General features: G+C 53.5%; 7 protein-coding genes across 7 annotated transcripts; 2 read left to right on the forward strand and 5 right to left on the reverse strand.

Annotated features, from left to right (window-relative positions):
* Nucleotides 1–195: 195 nt before the first annotated feature.
* On the reverse strand, nucleotides 196–2,799 carry SMAC4_01645 (uncharacterized protein; the record flags this gene model as incomplete). Its single annotated transcript, XM_003352764.2, has 1 exon — nucleotides 196–2,799. The coding sequence occupies exon 1, from the start codon at nucleotides 2,521–2,523 to the stop codon at nucleotides 196–198; it is 2,328 nt and encodes a 775-aa protein (XP_003352812.1). The 5' UTR covers nucleotides 2,524–2,799.
* A 1,365-nt stretch (nucleotides 2,800–4,164) lies between these two features.
* SMAC4_01644 (uncharacterized protein) lies at nucleotides 4,165–6,441 on the reverse strand (the record flags this gene model as incomplete). The annotated part of the gene is made up of 1 exon (XM_003352763.1): nucleotides 4,165–6,441. The coding sequence occupies one exon, from the start codon at nucleotides 6,439–6,441 to the stop codon at nucleotides 4,165–4,167; it is 2,277 nt and encodes a 758-aa protein (XP_003352811.1).
* A 1,475-nt stretch (nucleotides 6,442–7,916) lies between these two features.
* On the forward strand, nucleotides 7,917–12,972 carry SMAC4_01643 (uncharacterized protein). Its single transcript, XM_066089626.1, has 3 exons — nucleotides 7,917–8,678; nucleotides 8,767–12,133; nucleotides 12,223–12,972. Exons 1-3 carry the CDS (start codon nucleotides 8,510–8,512, stop codon nucleotides 12,818–12,820), a joined length of 4,134 nt encoding a protein of 1,377 aa, XP_065945729.1. The 5' UTR covers nucleotides 7,917–8,509; the 3' UTR covers nucleotides 12,821–12,972.
* A 102-nt stretch (nucleotides 12,973–13,074) lies between these two features.
* On the reverse strand, nucleotides 13,075–14,840 carry SMAC4_01642 (uncharacterized protein). The gene is made up of 2 exons (XM_003352761.2): nucleotides 14,433–14,840; nucleotides 13,075–14,296 (listed from the first exon to the last, which is right to left on the reverse strand). The coding sequence occupies exons 1-2, from the start codon at nucleotides 14,688–14,690 to the stop codon at nucleotides 13,235–13,237; spliced, it is 1,320 nt and encodes a 439-aa protein (XP_003352809.1). The 5' UTR covers nucleotides 14,691–14,840; the 3' UTR covers nucleotides 13,075–13,234.
* A 562-nt stretch (nucleotides 14,841–15,402) lies between these two features.
* SMAC4_01641 (uncharacterized protein) lies at nucleotides 15,403–15,719 on the reverse strand (the record flags this gene model as incomplete). Its single annotated transcript, XM_003352760.2, has 1 exon — nucleotides 15,403–15,719. The coding sequence occupies exon 1, from the start codon at nucleotides 15,685–15,687 to the stop codon at nucleotides 15,403–15,405; it is 285 nt and encodes a 94-aa protein (XP_003352808.1). The 5' UTR covers nucleotides 15,688–15,719.
* Nucleotides 15,720–16,506: 787 nt separating this feature from the next.
* On the reverse strand, nucleotides 16,507–18,173 carry SMAC4_01640 (uncharacterized protein). The gene is made up of 3 exons (XM_003352759.2): nucleotides 17,986–18,173; nucleotides 17,863–17,922; nucleotides 16,507–17,810 (listed from the first exon to the last, which is right to left on the reverse strand). Exons 1-3 carry the CDS (start codon nucleotides 18,022–18,024, stop codon nucleotides 16,614–16,616), a joined length of 1,296 nt encoding a protein of 431 aa, XP_003352807.1. The 5' UTR covers nucleotides 18,025–18,173; the 3' UTR covers nucleotides 16,507–16,613.
* Nucleotides 18,174–18,759: 586 nt separating this feature from the next.
* SMAC4_01639 (uncharacterized protein) lies at nucleotides 18,760–21,050 on the forward strand (the record flags this gene model as incomplete). Its single annotated transcript, XM_003352758.2, has 1 exon — nucleotides 18,760–21,050. The coding sequence occupies one exon, from the start codon at nucleotides 18,760–18,762 to the stop codon at nucleotides 20,884–20,886; it is 2,127 nt and encodes a 708-aa protein (XP_003352806.2). The 3' UTR covers nucleotides 20,887–21,050.
* Between the last annotated feature and the right edge of the window lie 1,552 nt (nucleotides 21,051–22,602).

Consider the following 22,602-nt stretch of genomic DNA (forward strand, 5'->3'; position numbering starts at 1 on the left):
GCAAGTTAACTTTTCAAATGGGTCATCGGTTTCACCGCCATCAACGCCCAAACATGCTTTTCACTCCATCCTAGAGCACGTTCAGAAGAATAAAGACATGCTCGCGTCCATGTATTTAACCAACAGTTCATCCCTCGCACGTTCAAAAAGAGGAAACCACTATATCTCATAAAGAGAATAGTACACAAGCACACATCACTGCCACGACCTCCCCAACAACCCCTCCCCCTCTTCCCACTTCACCTCCCGCCCCGCCTCCTCCTCCGCTATCCTCATAATCAACTCCCCGAACAACCCATTCGCCCATCCAAACCAGCTCCGCGTCCAATCCTTCTCGTTCCACGCGTTCACCGTCTCATGCACCACCCCCGTCCCGCTCGTCGAGTCCAATATCATCTTCAGCTGCTCCTCCACCGCCCTTTCTTGCTCTTTCGATCCTGACGACAGGCCGGAGAGGTCCAAGTTGTAGGCCGTCAATGCCGCGACGGTGGCGGCCATCGGCCAGCCCTTTCCGGGACCGAGGTGGGGGCCGCCGACGGCTGATAGGGCGGGCCCCTTGGCGAAGTAGGGGTTGGAGAGGGAGAGAATGAAGCGCCGGGTGTTTTGGTAGATGGCGGAGTAGTTGTGGGATGGTAGGGGGGTTGTGGTGTATGGCTTGGGAGGAGGTGGAGGGGAAGCGGGGGGAAGTTCGGTCTCATCATCGACGGAGGGTGGTTGGACTTGGGTTGAGTCTGAAGAGCGGCTTGGGGTTTTGCTTCCGCCGTGGGTAGACTTGACCATAGTCTTTGTTTGCTCGTGGTCGTGGTCTCCAAGCGACGGCGGCGGATGGGTATAATTCCACAACGGAAACGCCAGCAGCGACGGGACGTTCGCGTCATCCATCAAATTCGCGCTTCCGTACCCATCCACCTCATACGCAAATATCTCGCCGAACTCGCGATGAGTAACCACCGCGTCCTGGGCGATTCCATATCTGATTCCCCTGGCAAGATCACGCATCCGTGCCGTCATATTCTTCGCCATCGTCTTTTTTGCTTGGTCGAGCCCGTCGAGAGACGAGAGTCCTTCCATAATCACGCTCGCCTGCTCCAAATATGCCGCAAACATCATGTTGCTCGGCGTCAACAGCTGGAAAATACAGGCGTCGTCGCTGGGGCGGAATCCGCTCCGAACCATACCGTTTTCTTTGACGGGATTGCCCAGCCCATCATTCGTCAGCGTCTCGCTGCCTCTGTTCGTCCAACCCGTGAACGTCCACGCCGAAGGCAATACTTTTCCTTCCTCATCATACGTCCCCAGCCTCATTGCGGCCGCGGCGTCGACGGCCGCTTGCACGGCCTCGATCCATTTGTACTTGCCAAAAAAGGCCAAGTCCTTGGGAACTTTCGCGTGGTAAGCGCTGCTGATCTGCAGGAAAGAAGCCAGGCTGTCGAGCTCCCATTTGCAGTCAAACACCTTTTGCGGGTCGTAGGGCGGTTGCGGGTTGTTCTGGTTGTAAGCGCCGTTATGCGTGGGCGGGATGCCGGATTCGGGAGGCGGCTGGAAAGAGTGGCAGTAGGGCGAGATGACAATGTAGCGGGCGTGCGAGTTGATGAGTCCCCGCCACAGGCTGGCGAGAGAATCCTTGGAGGTGGAGGGGGTGAGGAAGGGCAGGTAGGAGTAGAGCTGCGAGGCGGAGTCGCGGAGCCACATGGCGTCGATGTCGCCGGTGATGATGTAGGTTAGTTCTTCGTCTGTTTCTGGGTTGTCAACTTCTTCTTGTTGTTCAACACCATCGGGTGTGGCCATGAAGGCAGCGAGCGACTTGGAGTAGGTCCCCGTGTTGGTATCCCAGGGAGAGTTATTCCTGGCGTAGCCGTGCCACTTGATCATGGTATCGAGGGTGTTGGGGTAGCTGTTCTCAAAAAGGCGGAAGAGATCAGGGTCTTTGATCACGGTTCTCATGCGCTCGATGAGCTTTTCAAGAGCGGGAAGTTGGAAGGTCCGGCAGTGTGGTGGCGGGCGCACATAAGGGAACTGGCGCTTGCCGGCAGATAGGGGACCAGGTTTCTTGCGCTGGAGCTGTTCGAAGCGTACACATTCCTCCTCGCCCTCGGCTGGAGTCGACGAAGTAACCGGGGAAACCTCCAGAGTCTCGTCCGGACCGTTGGCTTGCTCCTCACCACCCACATCGACAGTCCCTGTTCCCAAGCCCATTCCCAAGCCCAGATCGATGTCTTCTTCTTCCCCAGAAGGTGTCGTGGGAGGATTCAGAGAGACATCGTCGTGGTTGGCGGGGACGCCGCCGGTATCTTGTTGTTCGTGATGGTTCCATGTCTCCAGCGGCGGTGGTGTCAAATCACCATGACCTGCTTTGCTGCCCGTCTCCTGATGCTCGGGTTGTTTAAGAACCACCGGGTCCTGCCGGTAGATAGACAATGGTGAGGCTGTTTGATATCCCACGAGAAGAATGACAAGGGCCAAGAAGGCCGTGAGGGCAAAGATACGCCCACGCCGTGAGCTGAAAGCTTGTGAAAACGCCATGTTTTCAGGCGTCTTCTTCGAGCCGGAGCTTTCTGTCGGCCTGTCTGGCACCCTGGCGTTGGTCCGACCGAAACTGCCAACTTCAAGTTGCGCGGCCGCGATGATTTTTGAAGACTGATGATCTTCAAGCGGTAAGCAGCAGATGCTTCTTTCCCATCAACCGGCTGTTGGCCGCCTAAGAGATTAGACCGAAAAAAGCTAGGTCCGTAGCACCATCTGGAAATGGTGAACGTGAACTCGAAGGGAAGACGGTACAACCACAGATCCAGGTCGTCGCCAAGCAGTGGAAGTTTACAAAAAGGTTAAAGAAGGAGGTTCTTGTGTGACTGACCCGAAGTCCATCCTCCTCAACTTCACTTCAGCCGACAGATCAGAAAAAAAAAGGGTCTCAGTGTCGTCCCTTCACTTCTGTCTCAAGGTTTTATGGTCCTCTCTCAGCCTCTCTTTCCATCACTCTCTTTAAGTAGTTCCTTCCGCTCCTCTTCCCTCCCAGGAAAGAACGGAGGGGGAAACTGAAGTCAAGGGGTCGCGGGATCTGGATCTGTCGTGTGCCCCAGGGGCATGTGGCCTTCTTGGCAATATTTCTATAATTCCTAGAATAGACTAGCGGCTAGTATTGATCTCTCGGCAGAATTGCGCATTGGCTGGTTGAACCCGACACTTAACCTCAATCAGGTAAGTCGGCGTTCGGCATCCGTTTGATCCTTAGGTGCCACTAAAAATGGGAGCGACAGGTTGCCGCTTGTTGCACGCTTGTAGAATCTTAGCACTTGCAACCTCAAAACACCGTCTTACACCCTATTTTCTGGAATTTCTGAGTTTGTCGCTGTTGTAGAAGTATATGGGCATCGACAGCCTTTTGTCTGCACCACCTTCCATCCCTTACATTGTCGTCGTTGTGACTTACATCGTTGAAAAGTCAAGCCAGCAATAAGCGGGAACCTGCCGCTCCCATTTTTACTGCTTGCTCGGAAAAAGTGAGGTTACACTACAACTCTCGCAACTCCTCCAGTGGGTGTCAAGGTTTGCCAAGAAGGTTCTCGGATAAAATGTATTGTTCTTGGCATCAATCCGTTTTCGTGACAGGCTTCCTTGTTGTGTAACTCCGTGATGTCTTGCTTCAAATCGTATTTTCACTGTCGTGATCCAAAGTCTTCTGAATTGTACTTTTGCAACACCCTCCTCTTAGGAGACTTGCCCTCAGGTATCGCCCAGGAAACCCTGGTTTCACCCGAATCACCTTCACATGCCTCGCGTTTATTTGCGGCATCTCGAAATGTTGTTCCTGCGCTAGGCAGATTTTGCCGCCGTCTGACGCCCCGCAACAAACCAAGCGGCCAGAACCACTCAAAGCCATCGGCATCTCCCATCTGTCGAGGGGAAGATGGTTTACACTAGAAGAAAAGAGATGCCTGATGATTGATTAACTAAGTTATACTGATTAAAAGCAGATCTTATCTATCCTAGCCACGTGTATAAGCCGTAGTACGTATCCTGTAACTCCTATCCTTTTCCCGAATCCAATATCGACGCACAGCATCCCTCCCATTGCTTTTGCATCACCGCCCAATGGCAGTAAGCAAACTTCCAGGGTATCATCATATAACCATCTGACAGCAGCAGCTTGTACAAGTCCCCAGTCTACGAAGACTCATCTTCATCGCCACTGCTGCTGGAATCCGACTCCATCCCATCATCATTCTCCTCCTTTTTGGTATCTTCACTTCCAGCCGGATTCCAAGCCGGTACGTCTTCGCAACCCTCGGGAACACGGCACATATCTCTGGCATTGCAGGTCTTCCACAACACCTCCCTGATCTCCTTGAACACCTGGTCCACCGCATCCATCGCCCAGATGACGTCCAGATGTTCATACTCGTCAATGACCTTCTTGTGAACCACCTTCACATGTGGCTCACGTCCGCGATCGAACCTCCTGAGGAGTTTGTCTCCGTCCACCAGGGCGTCGTTGCCGCACACCCACATAGCGAAGGGCGGTGCTTGGTGGTTGTACCAGGCCCTTGAGCCTTTAGGTCTCATCTTACGAGCCGTAGCCTTCGACTTCTCCTTCGACTTCTCCTTCGACTCTTTATTACCCTCGATATCGCGCTCTGCGGCCTTGAGAATCTTGTCCGCCTTTTTCTCGTTACGATTTCTCTCCTCCTTATCATGCTTAGCCAGTTCGCGATCTTCCTTCTCCTCTGCCTTCCATTCCTCCTTGGTGGCCAGGATACACTTGTGCTTAGCAAAACACTCCCTGCCCAGCCACCAGCGCATAGACTCAGCACTGGCGTAGACGGGTGCGAATTGGAACATTCTGTTCTTGAGGCCCCGGTCCCAGCGACGGTCGGTCCAGTTGAACAAGAACGAGAAGACCTTGTACCCGAGCCAGCCGTAGACGCGCGGGTGGAGGAGGGAGTGCATCGTCATCATGAAGGGGATGAAGGCATGGATGCCGAATAACATGCGGAACATGGCAGGGGTGATGACGCGCATGAACTTGAAATACATTTTGCCGATCAACGGGCCTGCATAGGCCGCCGGCGCGAGGGCGCAAAAGACGGTAAGCTTCTCACCCAGATCCGGTCGCTGTTCCTTGGCTAAAGCGACAAACGTCTGCGTGGTGCCCTGGGAGTGGGCAATCAGTCCGGCTTTCTCGAAGCCGGTCTCGTACAAGACACGCGAGGTCAGGGCGGGCAGGTCAAAGACGCCCATCTGACGGATGTTCCAGCACCACATGCGTGGATCCGAATACTCGAGCAAGACGTGGCGCGGCTTGAAGCCGCATCGGTTGTTGCCGAGCCAGACGTCGTAGCCGGACTTGCAGAGATAGAAGGCAAGCGAGTCCTCATCGTTGACGCAGTAGGCGCCTGAGGATTGAAGGAGGCCGTGCATAAGAAGAACGGGGAACTTGGGCTTCTTGTTGTTCTTGGTTTGTCCTGGTTTCCTCCTGGTCTCGCCGGTGAACAGGTCGGGACCCTTGTGTCGCCGCTCCTCTTCTGGCAGTGGAGTGTATTCTTCGGGATCGTACACATGCCAAAGCTCAATGATGAACCCATCTTCGGTTTCAACAAGATGAGTCTCGGCATCGAGCCCGACACGGCGGGCATAGAAGCCTACGTCGCACACAATGGGGTCGGGGCCAACGGCCTTGACGTCACTATCGCCTTCGTCGTTGTCTTCACCGTCTTCGTGGTCGAGGTGGCTCGCCGACCTCCAGCGCCTCCATCTGCGGACTTGTTGCTCTCGCAATTGTTGCCGTCTTTTCTCTTCCTTGTAGAATGGCCGGTCGGCGTCTGGATCCTTGTTATCCAGCCGCTTCCACATGTACTGGAATGCGGGTCCTATGCTGGTAAAGAGGGAGCCTAGGACAATGACGCCCAGGAATGCCAGACTGAGGAAGAAGGAGGTGAAGCGGAACAGCAAACAGTGTATGTCTCGCCAGCGCGACGACGGGCCGTAGAGCGGTAATGGTGGGAAAAGAGGGTGCGTATGGGAAGGAGGCATCGACCTCTTGAGGTTGCCGTCGGTCGAGTCCGAAGTGTTGCGTTTCTTCTCATCCTCCTCGCGGGGAAAGCTGAGAACCCTGTCTCCTTCCGAATCCTCCGTTTCCTTGACCGTATCGCGCGGCCGACTGGCTTCCCTGACGTGTATCCTAACTCCATCTTGTCTTTCAGCTTCTTCCTTGAGCACGTTAAGCTTGTAAGCTTCGATGGCCGGAACAGCGGGTAATCGGTTTCCATCCGATGTGACGATGACGGGGTCCTGGGGTGCAACAAAGATGGCTTCGACGGCGACGCCTTTGTTGTCCGGGCTATCTGGCGGCTGGTAGGACAGCTTCTCTGATTGATGGGCAAACTCGACTGCTGCTTCCTCAGATGAGCCCTCACAGGGCAGCTCGTTTACCCCGACGGACATGGCGGATTGGGGGATTTCGGTTTCGATATTTGACCAAACGCTGCTGAAGTTGTTGTTCACTTGTCCAAAAGTTCCTTGAAAATAAGAGAAAGGTATAATGACATGGTCCTGCACCGGATAAGTGCTGGGTGCTCAACGATATAGGACCGTCCCAGGCAATAAAAAGAAGAAGCGAAAAAACTTGAAGTTGATTATTGGGTTAGACCAGACAAGGAAAGGATTGTTGTTGAAGAAAGGTAAACAGACAACTCATATATTTCTCTAGTGTAACCGCAGAAGGAGTACTTGAGACTTCCGTGTCGCGCCGTCCGAGTGTTGCGCCATCAACGTCATGATGGAAACCGGGTTCGACCTGGAATGGGGAAGCTTTGAGGCGAAGCACAGTGTAAGTGATGAAGAGGGTTAGGGTTTTGTACGATGAGGACGTAACAGTAACTTGACGGCCATAGCCTGTGACACGAAGCCGGTTTTGTATTGGCAAGAGGGTCCGTCGTTTCCGGGAAAATTGAAACAAAACAATTGAAGATGGACACCATCCTGCAATTCCGTCACATCACTCGATGCTGATAGAAAAGTTGAAATCATCAATCGAGATTCTTCCCCCGGTCTTCAATGTCTTCTCGAGATGATGCCACTTAGTAGTGTATTCTATAGACAGGCCAGCCATCTACTTGGGTTCGACGGTATCGCCAGAAAACAGACTCAAGGGTGAGTGATACTATGCTTCTTTATCTAGAAACAGGACATCCAATTGAATGATCCCCAAAGTCCACGTTCCCAAACCCAAAAGCCCGGAAAGTCTGGAAAGTGCCCAAATGTTGAAAAGTGCGTCACACTGCAGCTGTGGGCGGCAATGTGGGGATGACATGGGCGAGACATGTGAGAAATGTGGAGATGCAACTTGCTGGGAGCGCCATGCCATTCTACGCCAAGTGAACCCTGACAAGTCAAGGCACCACAAGGAGGAACATCATCAACGCTTTCGTCTTCAACTTGGAGAAAGTCAAAAAGCTTAGCATGAGGTTAGAACATCTTGGCTTCAGAGACCCCTAACGGCTCATCTGTGGCGAGAACGATTGAGGTGATTTTTAAAATAGAAATGAAATTGTAGACGAAAGTTGCCCGAACATGAGCGGATCTCCATACACTACAGTGCAGTGGACTTGGGAGTTGGTGCCGCTTTCATCCAATTCCAGGCACTTCAGCCGAGATCAGTTCAGCTCTTCATTGCATTTTTCGCTCTTCAGATTCCAATCGAAGTGGCTCCCATGAATTTACCGGAAACAGATTCGAACTCGAGGCAGTGATCCCTTGGCTGTTTTTTGGTGTTATATGATCTACTGCTAATACTTATGGTAGTCGACGAATTTCAATTCCTGGTTGAAGATGCAAGCTTAATTGGGATTACTACCATCTCCAACCCTAACAAAACCCTAACCCCGGTTTTACGTAACAGCTCCTTACCGCTGTACGGGCCGCCGTCCATGTGCCTCGGCCAAAGAGGAGGGAGGAGCCGAAGCTGAAGACGGGGAATGGCCGGGGAGTGGCAGGGGAAGACAGAGTCCAGCGAATGACCGCGCTGTTTGGCCATTTTGGGGATCAACCGAACCGAACATGTAGCGAACGGAACAGCATCTCCTCTCTCTGATAATTCTTTTGGTGTTTGCGGCGCCATCTCTTCTGGAATCAACGGGCTGTACTCCAAATCGCAATTCCCCTTTCAAGCCACTCAGTTCCGGGTTGCCACGCGCCCCCTGGCTTCTGTTCCGCTTCGGCATCGTCTCCGCCGTGTTTCGTTGCAGCTGAACTCCAAATCACTTCCGCGGTGTAGGTACACGGCAGTCTACAGTGTCACTCTGGTTGTGGGGGACTTTGACCGGCATGGTCTGTAAATAATAATTGTACCTGCCTGACTACCGACCCGAGCCACAACACCTTACTCTCCGGAGCCGACGACTACCACTTTGCGGCCGAACCAGCCACTCCATCTCCGAATATCAAGTCCTGAGCACCGGCTCCAATTTGCTGCCGTGCCTCTGTCTTACACCAACACCGACGCACCTCTACAATGGCCGTCCCCAACTCGACCCCTGCCGCGAACAGGAAAAGGGTCCGAAGACGCAGACAGGACAAGCCCGCCTTGACGGCCAAATTGGTCCTTGATGCCCATGTCAAGGGCGACGTCGGTGTTATTGCTACCGACCTCTTCGCCGACCTCTTCCCCCATCTCTGGGCTAGTATGTAACATGTTTGCCCCTATTGCGGTGTCATTCTGTCTTTGTATCATGAGCTCCGACTAACCGGTCATTCTTTCTGCCTTAACAGATGGAGATAGCCAGGACACCGTTCATGTCGCAATTGCTCCCTGGGCACCGAGCCAGACCCCCGAGGCCAACAACTGGTCTATTATACCCGTCACACGATCTTCCACCGTTGCGCCGTCCACCGTACAGTTATCGCCCTCGTCGCTCGCCCTCCAGTCTTTCGCGACACACCTCCAGCAGGTTGCGCCCTCGAAGCTTTCCGGTCATAACAAGGGTGGCATTGAGATCCTGATCTTGGATGTCTCGGCCATTGAGCTGGATACTGTCTTCGTAAGCCTCGATGGGGAACTGGCCAAGAGACTGGAGAATGGGGAGGGTACCTTCTTCCGTGAACATCCCGTCAACGGGAAGGGCAAGGCCCGCGCCGATGCTACTCCTGAGGAGCACTTGACAGCTGCTCTGCGCACTGCCCTTGGCACCTTGAAGATTGTCCACTCTGGGGATCTCTTCCCGTTGCCACTACCGCCTCACCCAGTTACCCACCAGCCTCCGGCCCCGGGAAGGATAACGCTTTGCGAACCTGTGGCACAGGGTCTTCTCGCCCCTGCCACAAAGATTATCGTGACGAGAACGCGCACAAGCAAGAGCAAGCGCAACTCTGCGCCAACACAGCAACAGGGCCGCAAACTGAACGGAGTAACCGAAGATGACGAAGATGCCTACTTTTCGGCGGCCGAGGACGAACGCGATGGCAAAACCGATGGCCAAACGGCCGAAACAGACGCAGACGATACCGAATTCGAGCCACAGGTTGGGGAAGAGGAGGATAATCTATCAGACGACTCCATGGACGAAATGATATCCCTTCAAGCCCCCACCCTGCCCACTACGGTCACCGGCCAATCTACAATAGGAACGGGCACCCCTATGACGGTCAGGGGCAGGAAGACCAACGGCCCTGGATCAGTTATCTCTAGTTATACTGCCACCACCGCCAGACCAGACCGGCCTCGTGGCCGGCTGTTCAAGGCGCAGGGACTGATGAAGCCTATCCCGCCTGAGCTTCTCCACCCCAAACCTACGCCCGAGGACGACGAAGAAGCGCGCATCTATGTTGATATGAGGGACCTTACCAGGGTGGGCTGCTTCTCTGGAGACTGGGTACGAGTTGAGGCCGCCTCCGAACCTCCCTCCAACGGGCTCGGCGCGTTTGGCCTGGGAAGCTTTGTGGCACAAGAAGCAGACGAGACCAACTGGAGAACCGCGAAGGTTTTCGGTTTGCCTGAAGGTTACTCGAGCCGCTCGGCGACCAGGATACACCACTCTAGGAGTGATAGTCGGAACTCGTCCTTCTTTGAGGCGCAGTCACAAAAGGCGAGCCCACCGGTTTATACCTCTCCTATTTTGCTCGCAAACTTGGACAACCCTCCGTATCTTCGTCTATCACCAATCAAGCGCCCTTCGAACCCCATAATGAAGGGCGTCGCAGCCCAGTCCAAGACCAGCTCAGCCTTGAAGCCACCATTTGCTCGTGAGGTGATCCTGCAACACGTGAGGACGCCCACGGCAGTCGAGAGGGACGTGCAGTCTGCTGTCATGGCTGGCCTGAAACACTATTTTGCAAGGAGGCTGCGGGTTCTCAAGACTGGGGATCTTATTGCTGTGCCCATTGACACCCAGTTGGGCAAGGCTCTTCAAGAGAGTACAATCCCTGGCGAGGATTCCGCCATCGATGAGGTTCTGGGTTTGATCGCCGCAACACGGCCCGGACAGAGCCTTCATTACGATGATGTTGCCTGGTTCAGGGTTGGCCACGTTCAGGCCCTGAAGCAAGATGTCACAGAAACCGTTGACGGCGAAGAGGAAGAGGACCCATGGGGCGGAATTGCCTGTGTAGACATCTCCCTCACGCACCTGGAACAAACAGGATCCGTCACAGGCCGCGTCCCGGGCACGATATCAAACAGCTGGCAGTACTACCTGGGTATCAAGAAGCTTCCCAAGCACAACCAAAGCCCCGGGTCACCTGCTCAGCTGCAAACGCTAGAGCCCGAGAAGCAATATGTCTCATCACTCAGGAGAAAACTCCGAGAACTCATGGCTGCCGCCACCAGCAAACCAGCGCTCCATCTTAACCTGCCACCGCTGGCCATCCTCCTTGTCTCGACGCAGAGGCACATCGGCAAGGCAGCCACAGCCACGCAAGCCTGTTCAGACATTGGCCTGCACACGTTCGCCATAGACGCTTATGACATTGTAAACGATGGCGGCGGCGGAGGTGGCAGCGATGTCAAGACTGCCGGTTTCCTAACATCGCGTGCCGAACGTGCCATGAGCTGCGGCCCCGAATCATGCGTCCTCCTGGTCCACCACATTGAAGCCCTCACTGCCGACCGCATGGTTTCTTCCATCAAGGAGATCTTGGCCGACGCTAGGGTTTTGATTGCCACCACCACCGAGGTCGAGAAGATCCCGGACGGCATCCGTGCCCTCTTTACCCATGAGTTGGAGATGAATGCTCCCGACGAGCAAGAGAGAGAGGGTATCCTCAGCTCCATCCTCGCCGACCGCGGCATCGGTCTTGACCCCGAGGTGGATCTCAGCGGCATCGCACTCAAGACCGCCGCTCTCGTAGCAGGCGATCTCGTTGATGTTGTTGACCGTGCTTTGGTTGCCCAGCGATCCCGCCTCGAGAAGCTCACCGCCAAGTCAACGGGCAGCATCACCTTCCGTGACGTCCAGCTCGCCGGTGGCCCTGCCGCCTCCGGTCTCACCAAGCAGGATTTCGAACTCGCCGTTGACGCCGCCCGCAAGAACTTTGCCGATTCCATCGGCGCCCCCAAGATCCCCAACGTCACATGGGACGACGTCGGTGGTCTCGGCAACGTCAAGGACGCCATCACGGAGACCATCCAGCTGCCGCTCGAGCGCCCCGAGCTGTTCGCCAAGGGCATGAAGAAGCGCTCCGGCATCTTGTTCTACGGACCTCCCGGTACCGGCAAGACGCTGCTGGCCAAGGCCATCGCCACCGAGTACAGCCTCAACTTCTTCTCCGTCAAGGGTCCCGAGCTGCTGAACATGTACATTGGTGAGTCCGAAGCCAACGTGCGGAGGGTGTTCCAGCGTGCTCGCGACGCCCGCCCTTGCGTCGTCTTCTTCGACGAGTTGGATTCCGTCGCGCCCAAAAGAGGTAACCAGGGCGACAGCGGTGGTGTCATGGACCGTATCGTATCGCAGTTGCTGGCTGAGCTCGACGGCATGTCGGGCGGCGAAGGTGGAGGCGGCGTGTTCGTCATTGGTGCGACCAACAGACCTGATCTGTTGGATCAGGCGCTGCTGAGACCCGGTCGCTTCGACAAGATGCTGTACCTGGGTGTCTCGGACACGCACGACAAGCAGGTGACTATCATGGAGGCTTTGACTAGGAAGTACGTATTATCTTCTTTCCCTTTCTCTCCCGTTTTCCCCTCCCACCACCCCCCTCTCAAAACCTAACTAACGCATTACTCCTCCAAAGGTTCACCCTCCACCCAACCGTCTCCCTCCGCGCCGTCGCCGAGTGTCTCCCCTTCACCTACACGGGCGCCGACTTCTATGCCCTCTGCTCCGACGCCATGCTCAAGGCCGTCACGCGCCAGGCCACGCTCGTCGACACCAAGATCAAAGAACTCAACGCGGCCGCCGGGCCTGAGGGCAAGCAGGTGTCGACCGCTTACTTCTTCGACCACTACGCCACCAAGGAGGATATTTCCGTCATGGTCACCGAGCAAGACTTTTTAGATGCCCATAAGGAACTGATTCCGTCGGTGAGCGCGGGTGAACTGGAGCATTATGAGCAGGTTAGGGCTATGTTTGAGGGGACTAAAGACAAAAAGAAGGAGGGGGAGACAAATGGGATTAATGGACATGGGGAGAACGGGAACAATGGTACGCTGGCTATCACTATGGGAGATGAAGATGATGTCGGATCGAATGGTGGATCGAAGAAGGACCGCAAGGGAAAGGGAAAGGCGGTGGATCATGAAGTCAGTGGTAAGGGCAAGGGCAAGGGCAAGGAGGTTGTCTCGCCTTTCCAGGAGGCGGGAGGGGATGAGGATGAGGGGTTGTATGACTAGGTTCAGGCGGGTAGTGATTAGGGGTCGGGGAATGAGATACCTATAGGTATGATTTTGTATAGCATGGGAAGAAAGAGGCATGTACGTAATAAGAGACGGAATGGGACTACACTACACTACCTAAACTACCTTTTTGGATATATATCTATAGAAAATAGGGGGGTGTGCATTAAACGGAGGAAGGACCAAAGTAAATAAGCAGACAACCATAGACGATGATGGAGAACATTTGAGCTCTCACGGCCATTCGCCAGGAGCCGTGTACTAGATGTAGATGTATGTATGTGAGTGGTTTCTTATGACTTATCTGCGCTACTCTACCGACTGGATATCAACAGAATAATATTATACTTGATTGACTTAGTTTGATTATCGAGTCACCTACAACCCTCCCTTCCTACGTAGGTACACCTACTACTCCTCAACCTCCTCATCAGGAACCTCCTTGATCGTCTGCGCCCTCTCAATCTCCTTAATCTCCTCCTCCGACGCACTAGTTATCAGCGCGCCCTGCAACGAGGTGATCGGCGCGTCCACGTCCGTCGGCTGCCACGTTGTCGACGTAGGCGACTGCACCGTCCGGAACGCCCCGCTGTCGTCCTTCCACCCGCCTGAGGTGGGTGATTGGAGACCGAATGCCGCCGCTGGAATTGGAGGTTGATGAGAAGAAGCAGCTGCGGGAGAACTGGGAGTTGGGATTGGGATCGGTTTGGTTGTGGTTGTTGTGGAGGTCGAGGGTTCTGCTGTTGCTGGTTTCGTCGTTGCCGGGTCTTCTACTTTTGTTGCTGCTGCTGCTGCTGGCTCCTTTTCGCTTTTGCTTGTTGGGTTTGGTGTGGCCTTCTTCCCAGCCTCTAAGTCCTCTCCTTCTTCTTCTACCGTCGCCGCTTTGGGGGTCTTGCTTGCGGAAGTAGCAGCAGCAGCGGGCTCGATGGTCGCGGATGGTGCTAGTGCTGCTGCTGTTGCTGTTGCTGTTGCTGCTGGCTTTTCGGCTTCTTTCTCCATCTCCATCTCCTTCTCCCCCTCCACCTTCTTGTCGTCGTCGTCGTCTTTCTTGGTATCCTCCTCCTTCTCCTTATCCTCCTGTTTCGTCTCCACCGCACTGCTACTGCTGCTGACAGCCTTCGTCGCAGCCTTTGCCGCAGCTGCTACCTTCTCCTTGGCCTTCGCAGCGGCTTCTTCGGCTAGGGCACGGATCGGCAAAGACGCTGCCATCTGATTCTGAGCACCAGCATCAGAGAAGGAGGACTCTGTCGCGCTCTTCTTGTTCTTGGCTTTTGATGTGGTTGCGCCACCACCACCACCGCTCGCTTCAGCAGCAGCACTGGAGGCGTCCGCGTCCGCCTTCTTCTTCTTCTTGCCGTACTTGGGCTTGGGAGGGACGGAACCGATGGGCGGCTGGGTGAATTCGTCTTGGAAGATGGTGACGTGTTGCTTGAGCTCGCCGTATTCGTTCCATTCTTCGATTTCAACAATGTCCTGTTTGTCACAAAGTTAATTCCAAGTTGTTCACTTTCTCTAAAAAGATAGGAGCTTGGCTTGGCTGGTTGGGAAGGGAAGGTTGTTGGTGGTTTGTGGTGGTGGTGTGAGTGGTGTGACACTGAAGCTAACTTACACCCACGACGAAACCCTCCTGAACCAAAGCCGGCAGCTTGCGCACACGGCCGTTAGGGTCCTTCCCGGCACGACGACTCCAGAGCATGCGCGCCTTGTCGTTTGTGGCCATGTCGACGGCCTTGAAGGGGATGCGGTTGGCTCGTAGGATGGTCTCGAGCCGGGAGGTGGCCGTCACGATGTGCGATGAGCCGGCCGTCAGGGAGGTGTAGATGTAAAGGGCCGGATCGGCCTCGAGCTCTCTGAGCGACGACGCCATGGTTTTCGATTTCGAGATGTGCTGACAGGTGGTTTGCGTAAGGTAGTGGGAGGTTGTTTGTCTTGGGTATCGAAGATGAAGTTGGGCTCGTATGATCTGAGCTTCTCGTGATGTTGTTTACAAGTAGAGAGGTAAGGTAGCAACGAGGGGGGTGGACTACAATAATAACCCCCTTGCGGTGCCGGGTCCGGTGTAATATGAAGCGTACGGGGCGCCCGGTGGACAAGCAATTAAGGAGGTAAGACGAGGGTTGGCCTGCTAACAGTTTACTCCACTGGTGACTACGGCAGCGTTGGGTACAGCTCATTCCAGCTCGCGTACAGTTGACCGTGATTGCGGGGTAGGTGTCAGCGGGCGGCAGCTATGTTAGCGACGGGAACAGCGGAAGGAGGGGGGACATTCCGACATCTGGCCGATCGCAACCGTTTTGCTCCTGTGAGGAATGATATCATTCCAATCAGCCAGTGTATTTCAAAAGAGAATGATGGTCTTGCAAGGCGTCGTTCCCGTGTGCGACACAAACACACATTCCAGTGTGGAGGGGGTTCTGGAATGGAATCTGCGGACCGGGTTGAAACAGATGGCGTTCTCTAATAACAACACGCATGAAAGAGGGCATAGAAAGCTTCACGAGACGGACATATTCTGTAGTTGAAAGACTGATTTCTATTTCTTTGTACATAGGGACAGAGTCTATACGTATTGCCGTCTCTCAACCGGAGCTGACAGGAGGAATGATGGCCACCTCGTCCCCCTCTTGTATAACAACGTCTTCATCCTCACTGCTCGGCATGTCCACGTAGCTTAAGTTTATCGTGACCAGGCTGTGATCAAGCACCGTTTCCCGAATACCCTGGTACCGCTCCTCGAGTGTGTCGAAGAGTTTCCGCAAGGGCAGCGGCGCCGGCAGAGCTTCCATATCCTTGCCCGTGTGGGAGCTAGCACTTGCGAAGTAAAGGATGTTGAAGTGCCCCGCTGGGGGCTTCGGCGCGCTCATCTTTGCTATCGCAGATGATCAGATCCTGTCGAAACTTTTATCCTGTTAGCCTTCTTGAACACAAAGCGATCATGAAGATGCAAGACGAAGTGATTGGTGGCTGGATAGTCAGAGATCTTGGTGATTATTGAGACATCAATGTACTTCAGAGTAGCAAATAATTTAATGCATCATCCGAGCCGGTGGTGTAGGAAAACCAATTGAGGAGTGGTTTGGAGTGTAAACTTACCAATTGAAGGTTTGCTGGTGGTTGTTCCGTTAGGAAATGCGTCATCTCGCTCGGAAATTCTGAGCTTCAAGACCGGCGCATCGTCGAACTGGTCTCCGTCACGTGTAGATCGCACTAGTGACGAGAGCAACTTCTCAAAGCATAATAACAGCTTTGCAAGAGCCCATTGGGTCTCGGCAGGAACAGTCTTCACGAGACCATCGTCATCTTCCACTTGGAGAAACTGAAGCCAGGCGTTGAGGAGTCGCTGCCAGAGAACTTGGAGAAGAGTGTGCAGGAGGAAAATTTTGTGCTGATTGCAGAACTCAACCTTTTATCAATGGCCGTGAGTGGGTCCAAGTGTCGTCGGCCAAGGACCCACCTCATTGGTTGTTAAGTGGATCTTCAATTGAAGATGGAAGCTCCACGAAACCTTGGAGCTTTGGGTCGTCAGGGTTCTCATCTCCAAGTACCAATTGGTAGCTTGCTTGATATTTGTGCGCCGGTGTGATCATGTATGGACCTACCAAAGGTGCTTGAAGCTGCACATTTCAACCTCAGGTTTCAGCATACTCACATGTCTCGAAGAAGATCACACAGCGATGCGCCCGAGTTTGGTTGGGCTCTCGCAGTGACAAGTGACATGGAGTAGGTACGCGATAGCCATTTCACCTAGATATTGGGTATCATACTTGGGCGCAACAGACATCCATGGCCTTCAGTTCAGCTTCGCCATCTTCGCCTCCAGCTCCTTAATCCAGCCCGACATAACGTCCATGTTCTTAACCATGGCAGCGTCTCCATCCTTCATGGCTGTCTCAACCTTTTCGAGGCCTTCCCTCCATTGTTGAATATCACCCGCCATATCGGCCTGCTTTGCTTCCAAACGTGACAGCGTCTCCGATGCTGTGGCGGCATCGGCGTGAATCACCCTGAGAGACCTTAGACGGTCTAGCAGAGGGGGCAGTAGAGGTGTCAGGTTCTCGATCGTTGGGATGGTTCCGTATAGGGCGTTGATCTTAGTCGTCAGCTCCGAGTCCTCGGCCGCAGTTGGATCTGTCACTGGTGTCGCACCCGTCGATGCAAGCGCCTCCTGAGCTGCCTTTGCATTTTTGCGAGCTTTCTCGAGACTTTCGGCCTCCTGTGCCAAGGTACGGACTCTGCGGGTGATGCTGTCCAACGAGGATGTCGACGCCTCGGACAAGGTCTTGACTTGACTGTGGAGAGTCTCCAGAATCGGTAGTATCGCTCTCGGCAGGCCGTTCGAGTCGAACTCGGGCATCTCTGGGGACCCAACCCCCATGGCCTTCTCCAGAATGACAAGTCGGTGGTCAAAGTCGGCTGCCTTTGCTAGCGCATGTGTTTCCTCGTAGGTTGGCGCATAGGTGACGGTGTAGCTCGCGGAGCCTTCTGTTGCTTCTAGCGGTCCCTCGTCGATGCGAACAGACTTAGTTGGTCCTGCGGAAGTAGTCCTGGGCGCAAGCAGGTCATCGAGCTTTGACATCTCATCCAAGGTCCTGCTCAGGGATTCAAGCTCCTCCTCGTCCTGGCCCGCCGCATCTACTTTGGGTTGCTCTGACGCTGCCTTCTGCTTCTCGTACTCCTCCTTAGCTTCCTCGATTTCGCGCTTTAGTCGTGCAAGCTTTCTCGCCAGATTTTCTGCGTCATCCTCGTCGCTTAGGTCGCCAAGCTCCTCGGTGCCATCCTCTAGTATCCGTTGTCGCCGACTTGCTGTCTTGTAGGACTTTCTCTTGCTGTTGAGCCGGTCTGAGAAGTCGACATCGCTGGCGTCTACTGCAGCAGGCATGAACCTCGAACGGGCCTCATCGATCCGGAGACGCGACCGGGAGATGGCGGCGGAATCATCATCTTCCTCATCGAACTCGTTATCGGAGGGCGACCTCACAGTTGTAGGCTTGGGACATGGTCAGTTTTGCGCCGTATGGGACAGCTGTGAGTCAGCTCACCGGAACTGTGGAATTGTCGTCAGTGAGTTCTGGTGTTTCGTAGATATCTGGCGCGGAATCCTTGGTTGCGGTGTAGTTAGCAACCAGTTCGTTTTGCTGAGCTTCAGTAGTAGGTGGGCTTACCAGGTCCGGCAGGGCAGCATACTTTCGGCTGGACGCCATCTGTGTCGATTGGTCTATGCGCTACAAGTCCTGAGGTTCTCGAAAGTTGATCCTGTTGCTAAGAGAATTTGGCCTGAATCGACGTCGGATCAGGTTGTCGTTCTCGTGCACGAATGTGTTCTGGCTTTTGTTGTTCTGGAGCTACCTTTGGTACGACGGGAAGTTCAAGTCGGGTGTGATGCGCTGGAGCTATAGTGCTGTTTGCGCCGCCTATCATGCACGTTGACAGGGGGCAGGAGCGGCCCACGGCCCCGCCAATTACACGACGGGAGAGAGGAAGCGTCTCCATCCAGTCCTTCGACTGGTCACAAGTCGCAACTGATGCCTTGTCGGGACATATGCGTGATGTATCCGGGAAACATCCGGGAAATATCGTCGCGTTTTCTATTCGAAGAATACCAACTGAGATGCAGGTGAACAATTCAGAAATCCCATAAGTTTGGTAGGTAGGTATCATGACACTTCGCTTCACTAGCCATAAAACTAACGATCATGGCAAAGGTTATATGTAGGGGCCATTCCTCCATGCACTCGGAAATCGTCCAGCATTTATTCACCTCTGTTATCCATCGCAAAACCCTTTGCGCTTTCCGGCGGCCAGGTTGACGCCGAACGGTCCACCATCGGGTCTTGGTTGATCCAGAACTCTAGTTCTGCAAAAATCAGCTTCCACTCTTGAACAAACGGTCGTCAGAACCAGCAAGACGCTGATTTCTCACCATCGTTATGGTTGGTATGAACAACGTCCAAACTCAACGCCGTGCTGGACTGAGTAGAAATCAACCACTTGAACAATCGCTTCTATCGACTTTTAGAAGGCCTGCGGGTTCCGAGAACGGGAAAGTGTTATCTGAAGATACGCGGGCCGCGAACGTACCGGTCCCCAGATTGGGAGCGTCAGCCAACGGCATTGGCAGTTCAGTATCCGAGAAAAGCAGCGATACGTTTATTCCGCAGTTTACGAAAACTCAACGTGACGAGGAGTACTGTTCGGCTGTGAAGAAGCTTCAGAATATGTCTTTCTTCAGGTTTCAGTCATCTAGCGACAATGGTCACGATCCAGTCACCGGAGACATCGCGAAGTCTAAAAAAGTACCAAACGATGATGACCCTCCTATGAGCAGCAGTGACGACGACGACGACGACAACCCGTTATCCCATAGGGGAGATATTCACTCAGACTTCATGCGAGGGCAACAGACAAAGAAGACTGCTTCGTCAGCTCCGAATGGTGATAAGATTACCACATCTGAGGACGAGGCTGTATCTCGTACGGAAGGAGATGGATCTGGCAATGGCGAAAGGAACACGCGTGCGTCGGCTAGTAGTAAGCGAGCATACGATGATCTGATCGAGGATGACATCGAGGGCCATCAACCTCAGAAGAAACCAAAGACACAGACACATAAGAGTAAGGATTTGGGGAGCCACTTGAACACCGATATGGACGCCATGATGGAGAAGCAATGGGGGACTCTTAATCGAACGGCAGGATACCGGGTCAAGTCAGCATATAAAAGCAAGGCCAAAGCATCAGCGACGAAAACCGATCCCATGGTTCCGAATAAGAATCATATAGCAGCTCAAAAGCAACGAACTCCCACCTCATCCACCAAACCAAGCGCACAATTTAAAATACCGCCGAAAGTCGAGATACCGGAGCGTCCCAGTCCCAAACTCCGTCTTCCAAAGTCATTCGGTGCGCCATCAGGAGACCAGGCCTCGCCCACAAAGAAGCCCAAGGAGAAGGGAAAAATAAGGCGGGCGAAACCACCACGCAAGCCCTCTCGGGAGACGGGGGACATGTCATCTGCCTATGACTTGGAAGACGATGAGACACTGGAGCTTGGAGCGGCAGATACCACGATGCTCGGATCAACAGATTCGCTTCTTTCGAGCCTGGACTCTTCTACATTCGAAACCTCGCGAGTTGTCCGCTGCCCAATTTGCGATGAGGAACTCGACGAATTCTCCAAGGACGAGCTTAAAGCGAGGCGTACTAGGATGACTCTTCATCAAGAACAACAATTCTGCCAGTCTCACAAAAAGCGCTCCGCCAAGAAGGAATGGGAAGATAGGGGGTATCCGGATATCGACTGGACTGTGATGGACAAGCGGATAAGGAAGCAGAACGACTTCATTCGTTTCATTCTCAACGGCGGTAAATCCTACTACGCGAATGTCTTCAGCGACAGAATCAAGTCAGGTCAGAACAAGACTCTAATGAAATCCGATGCCAACCTGACTCCTGGTTACTATGGCATGCGCGGTCTGCGAGTTATGTCGGAACACATCGTCAACAAGTTCTCGGCAGAGCTACGGAAGAGAGCAGTACAAGATCGTTTGGTCTCCGCGCGTGGCTACATGGTCTACGTACAATCCGTGTTGGTCCCAGAGTTGGCCGTGCGGCTGATCATGGAAGACAAGGAGAAAACTGATGAGAAATTGACAGCGGAACAGGCAAGGACTATCATGAAGGACAGCATATGGATAGGAGAGCTTCTGAACGAAGAAGATGCAGACCACGTCTTGTATGAAGACGAAGAAGAGGACGAAATCCAGGCTGAAGAGATGGGACTCGGAGACGAAGACGAGACTCATCTCGAGGATGAGAGCAAGGTCAAGCACGAGGATCAGGACAGTATAAAGCACGGCTCTCACGAGGAAGAAAAGATCATGCCCAACGACCATGATGTCATTGACATCTCGGACAATGATAAGGTCAAGTCCGATGATCAAAATGGCGCAAATCAGGACGGCAACGACATTAAGTCTAACGGCAATGGTACCGGTTACATCATGTATGAGGATGACGACGATTCTTCACTATCTAGTGTGGATCCGGAACTCTGCGATATTTAATGGCCAAAGCCCTTTCCTCCTGGAGCCCGCTTCAGGAACTTTTCAGAGTTGCCAAATTCTCAATATATAGGGGTTTCGTCAGTCGTCGGAAGCACTACCGAGGGAAGCGTGCCGACGTTCACGCCATAGATATTGGGACGAGGAGACCAAATATCTGTCAACCGGATAAATTTCTTTTCTTTTCCTTTTCTGCTCGGTACTTCATGAGGCTTCATCCAGTCCATGGGCTTACATCGGTGTTATCATTATCTCCTAGCCCCTTTCCGCTTCACTGAACATCCTCTGTTTCTGCCAGGCCGTCATGTAATCTTCTAGCTAGAAGGAAATTTTTATAGAAGAAACAGCCTCTCTTTGTAGAGGTTTCCATTTGTTTCAGGATAGAAACATGCGAAGTCACATATTAAGTTCCCACTGCTCCGCCATAGCGGCACTACCAAACACAAAACTTGGATGGGAGCTACGACTCTTCAAAACATGATCTGCGAACGTCGCCTGTTGCCAAACATCCATTCATACCCTCATGCACACTCGAGACGAAACGGCCAGACTTTTCCTTTTTTTCTTTCTTTTTTTTCCTTTTTTTTCTTTGTGTATCCCCTCAAGCTCGCTAGCTGGTCCGAGTCATTGCTAGCTGTTCTGAAGTCGTCCTCTCGGGCATATGAGCTGCTTCTGACCCAAGTTCAAAAACTTGGAGCATATTCACAAGCCCCTCCTCTCCCCTCTCCCAAGACTGTGTTCCTTTGTCTGTTAGGTAAAAGAAAGCTAGGACAACAGTAGCGGTCTACCCTCTACCCATTCTCGAGCCATTTTGATGAACGTGGCTACCTGTGGCGAGACACGGGAAGGGAACCCATTCATCGGGGTCCCTCCCCATCGTTAGATCGAATCGAATCACGGGATGCCATGCCAACTCAAGCGAAAAGCCCCTCCCTTCTGTGCGTGCCAAAAGCGTATGTATAGCTAGATATCCATGAACTGGCACGAAGCTAGAGATCGGTTCGGCATGCTTTTGCTCTGAGTGTATATGAGCACCTCGACTCTTTTCGACTGTTTAATAAGAAATGAATAAGATGGAAGGTCGCCGAAAAGACGTGGGATGCCCGCTAGGGGTGACGTTCGTGGGAAATGGAGATAGTCAATCCCGCTACCCAACAACGGAAAGCCTGGCTAAACTTTAGTGTGCTTTTTATCGGTTCCCCTCGCCGGCCGGGGCAACCTCTGAGCACCCCGATACTACACGTGTTCGGGTAGCTATTTTGAACCGCGTGGGCTAATGATCAGACAAGGTCCCTTATTTTACGGGGTAGAGGTACCGAGCGACGGCGAACTTGGCGCTCACAGCTCATTGACGTTCGGGGACCGGGGGACCATGCGGGAGGCTACCTCTACACAGTACCTACCTTACGTACGGTACCTCATGTTGAGATCCTCAAAGCATTGCATGGTTCTTACAGCTGTTCAGCATGCAGGTATCAAGCATTACCTCTTCAGCGACAAGCAGCAATTCTAGACACCCATTAACAAACTCTAAACAGCTAAGAACATCGTGAGCTTCACAAGGGCAACCTCCAATATGAGCCCTCGAGACGCCGACAGGGTGTTGCGGGGCACCACCCCCCAAGCGGAGTTGATGCTGGCCTGGCCCCTGCAAATCGATGTACACTGCGGCTTACCGATGTGCCCACCACGCATCCGTGCCCTGACACTAACACCCGA

This window comes from Sordaria macrospora, chromosome 1 (assembly GCF_033870435.1).
Source record: "Sordaria macrospora chromosome 1, complete sequence".
In the NCBI taxonomy this organism is placed as follows: Eukaryota; Fungi; Ascomycota; class Sordariomycetes; order Sordariales; family Sordariaceae; genus Sordaria; species Sordaria macrospora.